We start from the raw sequence: 12,202 nt of genomic DNA on the forward strand, positions 1-12,202 counted from the left end.
CGCAGTTCACACAAGTAAAGTCAAGCATCTAGTAAACTAATCACTTGAATGATCAAGAAATTAACAATCACTGAATAAGCACATGCATTATCATTCATTCATCAAAATAGTATAGCTTACCATATATCACATATTTTTGTGAGTCGATTAATCTTTTAGATTCAAGGATCAGGACTGAACTTAGTGGCATGATTTTTAAAGTTCAATCAATTTCAATGAATTAGCATATACATGACAATTTTCAGATTATTGGTATCAATCCTCATTAAGCATTCACAACTTTCACCCCAGGCTTCGATGATCACGTTAAATTAATTACTTTCACATTTTACAATGCTAGATTATGATCAACGACTTAGTCCTCATTTGAGATTGCACGATTTATTAGATACTGAATTGAGCACAAAGTATTGACGATGTCCGTTATCACATCAATATACTTTCGATTTAATTGAACAGAAACATTCTCACGGTGTTTCTAGCAACCCTGTATGCCATGAGTTTCTACCTTAAACTCATGCTTTTCGTTTCAGATAGTATTGCTTGTCTCTATTTTATTGAATACTCTGAAATGACGCATTTAGGTACCAATCGCTATAAACCCCATGCTTGAAAGGAAAACGTATAATGATGAATGATAGTGATATATTTGAGTGATGGAATGATATGTCATAATATCCTTTAGAAAATGTCCCCTGCTATCTAGGCCAATTGGTACAAACCCATACCACAGACAGTAGATGTTAAGTCCTACTAAGTGCTAGCGTTATGGACAGAATGATTTGAGTTCTCTATATCTGATAATCTTCTCCCCTCGGATGTAGATAACTTAACTCATTCACGGAAGTTCTCCGCTTTAAACATCTCTTGTCTTGGACGTAGATAACTTTATTCAATTCTGAATCCTTAATTGTTGATATGTGGTGCACCATCTTTATTTACAAATATAACAGAAGCAATATATATATATATATATATATATATATATATATATATATATATATATATATATATATATATATATATATATATATATATATATATATATATATTTTGGATTTTCTGATGTTGTCCTTTAAACCTTGCAATTAAAAATAAAACATAAAGATAAATACAACTATGACGATGATGCAGCACAGTCTTTGACTTAAGTTGAATCTCACGAAGACATATTTTTACCCTTTTGGCATTGAAGTCTTCTTCTCTTTGATGTCACATATTCAAATCATTCATTGTCTGTGATACAAGATTGCACTTCTCAACCCGTTCATAAAGAGAACAGTACCCCACCTTTGGATATCCAACATGTATGTGTGTAGAGTTTCGGTCCAAGCATTAAAGGTAAATAGAAACTGGTATGCATCCTAGACAAAGTAAACTCACCTTGCGGACTTACTAAGCCATCCTTCTATACCGAGTATAAATCGTAGTAGGGGAGACCTTAACCGTTTGTTGAGGTCCTGAACAATTATTTCTCGATACATTTTCAGTGATAATTAGATGACTACCTTCAACCGCTGTAAATCTTTTCATGATTTCCTCATCATGATATTTACGAGTTCTTAGTGTGATCATCTCTATCTAGGATTAGGTCAGTAAAACCTACCAATACATCATCAATTAGCCTGTTCCACTTACTTTATAGTATTTTTATAAATGCCTACCATAGGCCTTCATTTTGACACACGTTGTCACTTGTATAAACTCTCACAAATTCTCTTAACGAATTCTTGCTTACTCTTCATGGTTTTCGGGTTAGTGTTCACCCTTTGGTGTTGAATAGTCCATAACATTTGACATTAGGCACAAAATTTAAGCATCCTCTTAAGATATGATCTTCATCTCTATTATGATTATTCATGTTAATTGTACTAGAGAATTAAATCACGTTATCTTTAAAATCTCCCTTTGTTGCACTCGAGCTAATATTAAGCTACTCGTTAATATCTTATGATTTTTTAGTATTTTGGTTTTCAGTTTCGTTTTTGAAATGTAAATTTGGTTTCAATTTGGATTTCATTTTGCTTACAGAAAAATCAAAATTGAACCAACCAAACCGAATAAACTGAGGAAATCGAAAGTCAAACCGAGGAACATCTGTACTCGTCTCATTCATTAGTAACATCATATTTTTATTATCAATTTTAATCATAATTATGCACGGTTTTGAGACTATTTAATACTCCGTATTTTCTATCTACCGAATATGTAAATGTTTGCTTTCTTATGTTTATGGAAATAGCATATTGTTGGGTTTGACATGCCAATATAAGTTTTTGATGTTAGAAATAAAATAGAATGTGGGATCAAGCTCATCATTTCCCATTTTTTACAAAAGCAATCTTTTACAAAAAGGAGAACATACTTTATTTTCTTAATGATTTAGGCATAGAGCCGTTGGCTATTTTCTGTATAAGATAGCATTTATCTTCAAAATGTAAAGACAACTGAATTCAGTAAAATATTCATATTCAAAGCAATACAATTCTTATTTTAAACATGGTATCAGAGCAAGTGTTGATGATCTAGGATCATTCAAATCACTGTAACTCAATCATTTGCCTTCTTTTTTCCTGCTTTGAGTGGTTACAATGTCTGGAAACGATGACATCCAAACTCAACTTATCACAGAATTAACTAGTCAATTGGCTAGAATTCTTCAAACCAACAATGAAAATCAATCACAAAGGCATCCTGATTCTTTAAAAATAAGTGTTACCCTTAATAACTCAAATTATTCACTTTGGTCTCGTATGATCAAGGTTGCCATCGGAGGTAAATTCGAGGCCCTCCTCAATCACTTAACAGAAGATCAACCAACAAGCAACAACCAGAAGTGGAACCAGGAAGACTTGGTGGTCTTTTCCTGGATCATTCAAAACATAGAGCCACAGATTGCAAGCAATCTTACTCAGTTTCCAACAGCAAAAACACTATGGAATGCTCTAATAACAACCTACAGTTCTGGAAAAGACATGCTTCAAACCTTTGATTTACATGTCAAAGCCAATAATATCAGGCAAGATGGTAAATCAATTGAAGAACTGTGGTTGAAATTGCAAGGAATCTGGGGTGAAATCGACATAAGGGATCCAAATCCAATGGAACATCCGAATGATATTGTCAAGTATAATAACATCAGGTCAGAACAAAAACTATTCCAGTTTTTAAATTCTTTAGATCATAAATATGTCAATATCAAACGTGAGCTATTAAGAACCGATCCATTACCCACTGTCGAAGGAGCTTACGCTGCCATTCGAAAAGAAAATGCACACCAATTTATATTTAACAATAAAACGGATGCCCTTACCCAATCTGGCATAGCCACTGGCCTGGTAGCACCGGCATCAAAATCCAAGGATTTCGACGGCCATGGGTTGCTATCAAGAAATCAACAGCGCCGGTCAGACTCCACGTCATCATCCCGGGATAAAGACAACCTTAAATGTACAGAGTGTGGTATGAAACGACATACCAAAGTTCAATGCTTCAGAATCGTTGGATATCCCGATTGGTGGCCTGATGGACACAAAAAGGGAAAAGCTTCGATGGTAATGACGGCTACAACCAGAGGCAAACAAGGAGATAACGAAACCGGCACCACCTCTCAAGGTGGTTTTGGTTTACTTGCTGCCGATCCACCATCATCATCATCCGGTGAAGGTAACAAGGGGTTGGGATTAGGGTTTAAATTCCCAAATTTCATACCCACCAACATAAATAAAGTGGGTAGGGTAAATACAGATAATGAGATAGATGATGAGTCGACACCCACCACCGAAAATAATGCTTCAAATAAAGTGGGTATCGATGATGAGATAAATAAAGTGGGTAGGTTAAAAGGAGATGATGAGATAGATGATGAGTCGACACCCACCACCGAAAATAATGCTTCAAATAAATATGTAAAAATAACAAAACTTTTGAGTGTAAAACGTTTTTTAACAAAACTTGTTTTAAAACAAAACATTTTTTAAATAACACTAAAGATTTTTTAAAGTTAAAAATAACGTTTCGTCAACTAATATTGTTTCTAATAAAACCAAAAGTAATGAGTGGATTATTGATTGTGGTGCCACCGATACTATGACTTTTAATAAAAATGATATTATTATAAATACAAAACCAAAATTAAAACCGCTAATGGCGGTATTATACAAGTCAAGGGCGGGGGAACAGTTGAAATTTCACCAAATTTAAATTTAAAAAATTGTCTTTATGTTCCCGATCTTTCCCATAAATTACTTTCTGTTAGTCACGTGACAAAAGAACTTAATTGTACCGTCTTATTACACCCTACATTCTGTATCTTACAGGACATCAGAACGGGGGAGATAATTGGGCGTGGTACTGAACGGGATGGTCTGTACTATGTGGATGAGGTCACTAAAGATGGTAGGATCATGCTAGCTCACGGAACTCCAGATAGAGAAGCATGGTTGTGGCATAGACGTCTTGGTCATCCGTCTGCTGGATATTTGCGCATTTTATTTCCTAATTTATTTTCTTCAAATAATAGTATTGAGTGTGAAACTTGTATTTTGGCCAAAAGCCATCAAAACTCGTTTAAAACTAGTAATACAAAGATCGAAAGTCCCTTTGCTTTAGTTCACTCCGATGTATGGGGACCCGCAAGGGTTAATGGGGGCACAATTTTCGATATTTTCTTTTATTTATTGATGATTGTACTCGTATGACTTGGACATATTTTTTAACTAACAAATCCGAAGTATTTGATAAATTTACTACTTTTTCCAATATGATTCAAACACAATTCCAAAGCAAAATACAAGTTTTAAGATCCGATAATGGTGGTGAATTTGTCAACAGTCAAATGAAACTTTTTTGTGAAGAAAGGGGTATTATTCATCAAACCACGTGTCCACACACACCTCAACAAAACGGGGTGGCTGAAAGGAAAAATCGTATTTTATTAGAAATAACCCGTGCTTTAATGATTGAATCTAATGTTCCAAGGTCTTTTTGGCCTGAAGCTCTTGCCACCGCAACTTATCTTGTAAATAGACTCCCAACTAGAGCTCTAGAACTTAAGAACCCTCTTGAAGCCTTAACTAAATTTTATAAACCTCCATCTAATCTCACCCCAAGACCTCGAATATTTGGGTGCACGGTTTTTGTTCACATTCCTAAAATAGAACGAACCAAATTAGATGCGTGTGCTGAAAAATGTGTATTTGTGGGATACGGGGTAAATCAAAAGGGGTATAGATGCTATAGTCCAAAAAGGAAACACATGTACACTACAATGAATTGTGATTTTTTGGAAACTGAATACTTCTATACCCAACACACAAGTCAGGGGGAGACAGACTCTGGTGACGCTGTGAGTTGGCTAGATATTCCATCATCTGAAGAAGTAACTCATCATACCACTCCATAAAGTCCTCCTCCAGTCAGTACTACGGTTAATGATCTTCCCGACCATACAGAGGTAAACACCAAATCTCCTGATATAACTAATCATGAAAATTTAGAGGAGATTTTACAGGAAAATAGCGATCAAGTATATCCTGAAAATGAAACACAACAACAAGAACGGGAACGATATGTTCTTCCTCCAAGAATCAACCGAGGGATTCCTCCCAGGAGATACTCTCCCAAGAGAACAGCCTCAAAATCAAGATATCAAATGGCAAATATTGCTAGAGGAAATCTATCAAAAGAAGCAACAAAGTTCACTTCCGCATTATACTCTGAAGAAATCCCAACAACGGTTGAACAAGCTCTAAAATCAACATACTGGAGGAAAGCAATGGAAGATGAAATGGAGGCTCTCAAGGTAAATAATACTTGGGAAAAATGTGTCCTTCCAGAATTAAAGAAACCGGTAGGATGTCGATGGGTATTCACAATCAAACACAAAGCCGATGGATCTGTAGAAAGATATAAAGCGCGGCTTATTGCCAAAGGGTACACTCAAACCTATGGCGTTGATTACTCGGAAACTTTCTCACCAGTTGCAAAAATTGATACTATTAGAATTCTTTTCTCCGTTGCCGCAAACAAAGACTGGCCACTTCACCAATTTTATGTTAAAAATGCCTTCCTACATGGAGAACTCAAAGAAGAAGTCTATATGGAAGGTCCTCCCGGTTTCACATCAGAATTCAAATAAAGGTAAGTTTGTCATCTTAAAAAATCTCTTTATGGTTTAAAACAATCCCCTCGGGCTTGGTTTGGGCGTTTTACTATAGCTATGAAAAATTACGGGTTTAAACAAAGTAATTCCGACCATACTTTATTTAAAAAAAAAAGAGGAAACCTTATCACATGTCTCATTATTTATATTGACGACATGATTATCACAGGAAATGATCAAGAGGAAATTACAAACTTAAAAGCTAACCTTTTTAAAGAATTTGAAATGAAAGACCTTGGAGGTCTGAAATACTTTCTGGGAATTGAAGTTTTACGTTCAAAAAGAGGGATTTTTATATGTCAAAAGAAATATATACTTGATCTTCTTGCAGAAAAAGGAATGGTCGACTGCAAACCCGCGGATACTCCTATGATTCCAAACCTAAGGTTATATATAGAAGATGATTCCAAAGCACCGGATCGAAGTCAATATCAAAGAATCGTGGGAAAACTTATCTACCTAGCTCACACTCGTCCAGATATATCACATGCTGTTGGAGTTGTTAGTCAATTCATGCATCAACCCCAACAACACCATATGGATGCAGTATGGAGGATTATCAAATATCTAAAAGGCACTGCAGAAGATGGAGTCCTGTTCGAGAAAAACAATCATCTAAAAGCACAAATATTCACCGATGCGGGTTACGGAGGAGAAAAGGGAGATAGAAAATCAACATCCGGATACTTTGCCCTTGTTGGAGGGAATTTGGTTACCTGGAAAAGCAAGAAACAAAAGGTTGTCGCCCTGTCTAGTGTTGAAGCTGAATTTCGGGGAATTTCACGAGGTGTAACCGAGGCTTTATGGATCAAGAAACTTTTGACAAAAATTGGTTTTCCTCCTAATACTTCGATCAAGATCATGTGTGACAACGAAGTGGCAATTGCAATTTCAGAAAATCCAGTTCAACACGATCGAACCAAACATATAGAAATTGACAGACACTTCATTAAAGAAAAATTAGAAGCCGAAATCATATCTCTACCTCACGTCCGATTAGAAGACCAACTAGCAGATATCTTAACCAAGTCAGTCAACGGAAGACTCTTCAAAGAAATACTCTCCAAGTTGAACATCGGAAACCCCACTATTCAACTTGCCGGGGAGTGTTAGAAATAAAATAGAATGTGGGATCAAGCTCATCATTTCCCATTTTTTACAAAAGCAACCTTTTACAAAAAGGAGAACATACTTTATTTTCTTAATGATTTAGGCATAGAGCCGTTGGCTATTTTCTGTATAAGATAGCATTTATCTTCAAAATGTAAAGACAACTGAATTCAGTAAAATATTCATATTCAAAGCAATACAATTCTTATTTTAAACATTTGATTGTAGGAGTTATTGCACAAGTTTATAATCCTTACTCTTTGCAAATAAATACTAGTACTACTTATCATTTACCCATTTTTCTATCATGTTGCTCCCGAGTCGTTCAGAAGGGTCAATTTTACCCTTTTATTATGTCACGGAAATACTTTGTAATTCTAGTAGAAAGAAGATAAAGAATTTTTACTCACGGATGAAAACAATCATTGATTCATATGATTATTATGTTCGAATAGCTATAAAATATTTCCTTTGAGGTTACCCGCCTATTTAATGGGTATCAAAGGTCTCGGATGTATTGCGTTCGAGCCTCCCTCGAGGGAGTTTTACCACATGTGATGTCCATATAGATTGGTCGTAGGGGATTTCTCCTAAGGGACGGTAAGACTGTAATATTCGTCCTAAGAAATGATCGAGTGGATGGATTCTAACATCGCATTTGGACGCTCGACAATGATTACCGTATCAAGACTTTTCTTGTTGCAATTATAAAATTAAAAATAAAAATTTATAGAATAAAATAACGATTAAACAATTACATCAACTCGTGGAATGCTAGATTGAACTACTTTATTAACCAACACGTCTTGATCGAGTAGATACTATTTTTTGCACGATCATCTATCATGGGATCCCTCCCATTATTATGTCTTTTTTTCTTTTTCTTTTTTGCTTCTAAATATATGCAAATAAAAGAACACTAATCCCTCAATTTAACTAATTTATTAGTAGCAAATTTTCGCAATCATTACATATATCATCATAAGCTTAAATTTGTTATTGGCCCTTTTTGTTTTTCACTTTTGAACACGCAAACATAAAGTAGCCATCTTAGTACGTGTTGGAGGCTTGGAGCTGATCGTATATGATAATTTAAAAACTCTATCTTTGAGCTCGTACTACTTTTGCTAAATGTAGATATGTGTGTGTATTTAGCTAACCGGAGTTCTCTTGTGTTTGAGTGTGAAGCGGCAAGTTAGGCTTGAATTGGAAATTGTGATGTGGTCCAGCGGTTGGTGGCCTGCCTCCTTTAGGGGAGGTCAGGAGTTCGATCCCCGTTGACGACATAATAAAAACACAATTTCATTCCTGCCATGAAGTATCCACCCATGGTACCTTTCCCATATCGTTTGGGGGGTAAAGGGGAGGGGGTTTTACTTGGCCGTGCCTTTGGATCGGTTTCAAGGTTTCCTCCCGGGCAGCGATGGGGGCGGGGTTTATCGCTGCATCGGCATAGTCGACACGGGAGATGATCGCAACGGGTGGTTAAAGTCCCCATCGGGTGATCCCAATCGCTGTTAAAAAAAAAGTTAGGCTTGAATTGAATTGATCTAGGTGAAATGGAAAAGATAAAGGAAAACCAATGGCGATAAAAATTAGTCACATGTTGGGCGTGTAGTAGATGTTATTGAAAATATTTTAACAGATATTTAATACCGACTATTAACTTTATATGGAAAGCACAGGGATTGTCCACATAAAAAAAATACTCCGTAGCAGGGCGGAGCTTAGAGTAACTCAGAGGGGGTATTCGATCCACCTGAATTTAACGGATAAAAAAAAATCACTAATTTTTTTTTAAACCAAAAACTAAGGTTTTTATTAGTGTTTACCCCCGCTGAAACTCAACTATAAAGGTGATACAAGGTTACAGAACTCGGAACTCGAAGAGAACTCGACTGAAATTTTTTGGGAAGTTCTCGGCTACTCGGGCAGAACTCGAATGCTAAATTACGTTGACCTTTTAGTTATTTTAATATAAATATACGTGTTCTAATATAAATTCTAATAACTTTGATCAATTTGTTGAGTTTTTGACCGAAATTTTCCGAAGTTTTGATGGAGTTGCCGAGTTGACCGAGAACACCCCGAGTTGGTCGAGTTGATCGAGAAGTCTCCGAGTTGACCAAGAAACTCGGTTGTTGACCTCCGTAACTCGGTCAATGACCGAGTTGGGCACCGCAAATTCGGGTGGTGATCTAAATCGAGAACTCGCCGAAAACTCGATCGAGTTGACCGAGGTTTACAACTCTGATACAAATCACAACAATTATACTTGTAAATTTTTAATCAAAACTTTTTTTAGTAACATATGCCCAAATCCCGATCACAAAACGTAATGTATTCAACCTATTCTCTCTTTTCAGGGACTATATTTTGGTTGGTCATTTTCACTTTGTGAGAAGCGAATCTCAGTTAACCTAAATTCGGAGTGCTTAACTTAACTGAACATAAATTAATCATCCTTAATTACATGATTTGTTGGAGTTTATTTTATTAGGAAGATGATTAGGACTTGATAGCTTAGTGTGAAGAGGCATTACTTTTTTATTTACTACTATACAAGTCAACGAATGATTGAGCTAGAATTTGTCAACTATTACACTTTCAAAAAGTGTCTTTAATGTGCACCCAAAATAAAAATAAAAACAAAAACATACTTTGAAAAAGACAAAAATGAAGATTCTTAAGTTTTTATTGAATAAAACCAAAAAATCAAAATAAACTGAAATATTAGAAAAAGTTAATATACTAATTAAATGTGAAAATAGTTGTTAGACTTTGTAGTCGGAGTTGAAGTTGAAGTTGCAGTCGGAGATGAAACTGGTATTTAAAGCTTACTTTTGAAAGACAAATGAGTAGGTAGCTTATTAAATTTTACAAGTGTTTAACGAAATAACTGAAGCTGAAAGCTTATAACTATAACTTGACTCTAAATAAGATAATAAAAATATGATAATTAGTTATATTAAAGGTAATAATGTAACATTTTATTTAATAAGCTAAGAGCTTATTTTATAAGCTAGTTCAACTAGCTTAATTTTTTTGTAAAAAAAATATATTTTTCATAGGCTCTAAATTTCATGACTTAATTAATTAATATCAGTAATTCAAACTTATTAAAAAATAAGCTTATGCTCTACTACTCCTTCCGCTCCAATTTAATAGTTCTATTTTGACTTTTAAAGTCTTTATTTACCAACTCTGACTTAAAATATTTTTGTTTACTTTATGTATTATTTAATGAAATTTATATCAATGTATTGAACTTTAAACGTGTTTTCATTTATATAAATTTCATTAAATATATATAAAAGAAATCAAAATATCTTATGTCAAAGTTGGCAAAATAAACTTGAAAAGTCAAAATAGAACTTTTAAATTGAGAAGGATGGAGTATAAATTGATGGTGATTTTAGTGTGATCCAATGAATCGTTTTAGTATATTGGATTTGCTAAGTTGAAAGTGAAAGCTATCTTTGTTACTCTAGAACGGATTTGGAGAGTGTGAAGTACACGTCTGTCAAAGAGTTAAAGAGATAGCTTGACTCAGAAACTAGTTTGTACATAAACAAAGTAAGATTGGCTGAACGGGCACGGATGCGCCGCATCATTGCAAGATGCTCCGAATCATGTAGCATGGATGCGTCCACATCCTTTCTTGATGTGTCGCGTCGTATAACGTAGAGAGGCCATAAAATAATCAATGAACAGCACCACACCTTAGGATGATGTGCCGCATGTATGCTGGAAAGGCAAGTGATGTGACGCATCACTATGAGGATGCGCCACATCACTATGAGGATGCGCCACATCTCTCTGCAGGTTCAGCAAATTGATTGCAACTTTTCATATACAAGTTGCAACGGTTCACAAATAGTTCCCTTGTTTGTCTGAACGTTTTGGGACATGTTTACATGCTTTATTAGGGTATAATTGCATCATTTCAATAATGTTCATTACAAAGGGTTGTGTCATTTAATTATGGCCATTTACCAAAGGTTGTAACACTTCATTGCACTTTTTCGACTAGTATAAACATCCAGAAAATACTTTCTACGATTGTGTTGGATAATTATCTTTTTGCTAAGATGATTATCCATTCCTTGTCTTACTCAAATCTTGATTTCGTGTAACCCGTGGCTAATTGGGTCAAAGTACTTGATTAGGAAAGTGACAATGGGATTCAAGGAACAATCCGAATATCATATTCTCAACCCAACACATTTTTTTAACATTCTAATCAAGTATTTGCAAGAGATATTGGCGGTGAATCCGTGAAGGAAATGACTTCCAAGTTTGCTAAACTTGAGAAGTTTGAAGCAGTGGATGTTAGAAGATGGCAGAAAAACATGAAGTTTTTATTGATAACCTTGAAGGTTGTGTATGTTTTATCAACCCCTATGCCCGAAGAAATGGAGAATGAAACCTTGGTACAAACCCAGAAGAGAAACAAACAAGTGGGATAATGATGATTTCATTTGGCGAGGCCACATCGTGAATGGTATGTCCGATATTTTATATGATGTTTATCAATCTGTTAGGTCGACTAAGGATTTGTGGGATATGTTGGAGACCAAGTACATGTCCGAAGATGCTTCTAGTAGGAAGTTTCTTGTTAGCAATAATTACAAAATGGTAGCCCCAAGGCCGGTTATGGAGCAATATCATGAAATCCTTACGATTTTGGGACAATTTGCTCAACATGACTTGAAAATAGATGAATCCATTTCGGTGTCATGTATTATTGATAAATTGTCGCCATCTTGGCAAGAATTAAATACACCTTGAAACACAAAAAGGAAGAAATGAATTTGACTGATTTGGGTGGCAACTTGCGTATTAAGGAATCAATACGGGTACAAGAGGGTGGCAAAGGAAAGGGTAAGGAACCGATATCATCTTCTATCAACATGATAAAGGATATTA

At 35.2% G+C, this 12,202-nt stretch overlaps 1 protein-coding gene across 1 annotated transcript; it reads left to right on the top strand.

Annotated features, from left to right (window-relative positions):
* The first annotated feature begins 2,591 nt into the window (after positions 1-2,591).
* Positions 2,592-4,700, top strand: LOC139876019 (uncharacterized). The gene is made up of 2 exons (XM_071863317.1): positions 2,592-3,908; positions 4,320-4,700. The coding sequence occupies exons 1-2, from the start codon at positions 2,592-2,594 to the stop codon at positions 4,698-4,700; spliced, it is 1,698 nt and encodes a 565-aa protein (XP_071719418.1).
* The last annotated feature ends 7,502 nt before the right edge of the window (positions 4,701-12,202 follow it).

This window comes from Rutidosis leptorrhynchoides, chromosome 11 (assembly GCF_046630445.1).
Source record: "Rutidosis leptorrhynchoides isolate AG116_Rl617_1_P2 chromosome 11, CSIRO_AGI_Rlap_v1, whole genome shotgun sequence".
In the NCBI taxonomy this organism is placed as follows: Eukaryota; Viridiplantae; Streptophyta; class Magnoliopsida; order Asterales; family Asteraceae; genus Rutidosis; species Rutidosis leptorrhynchoides.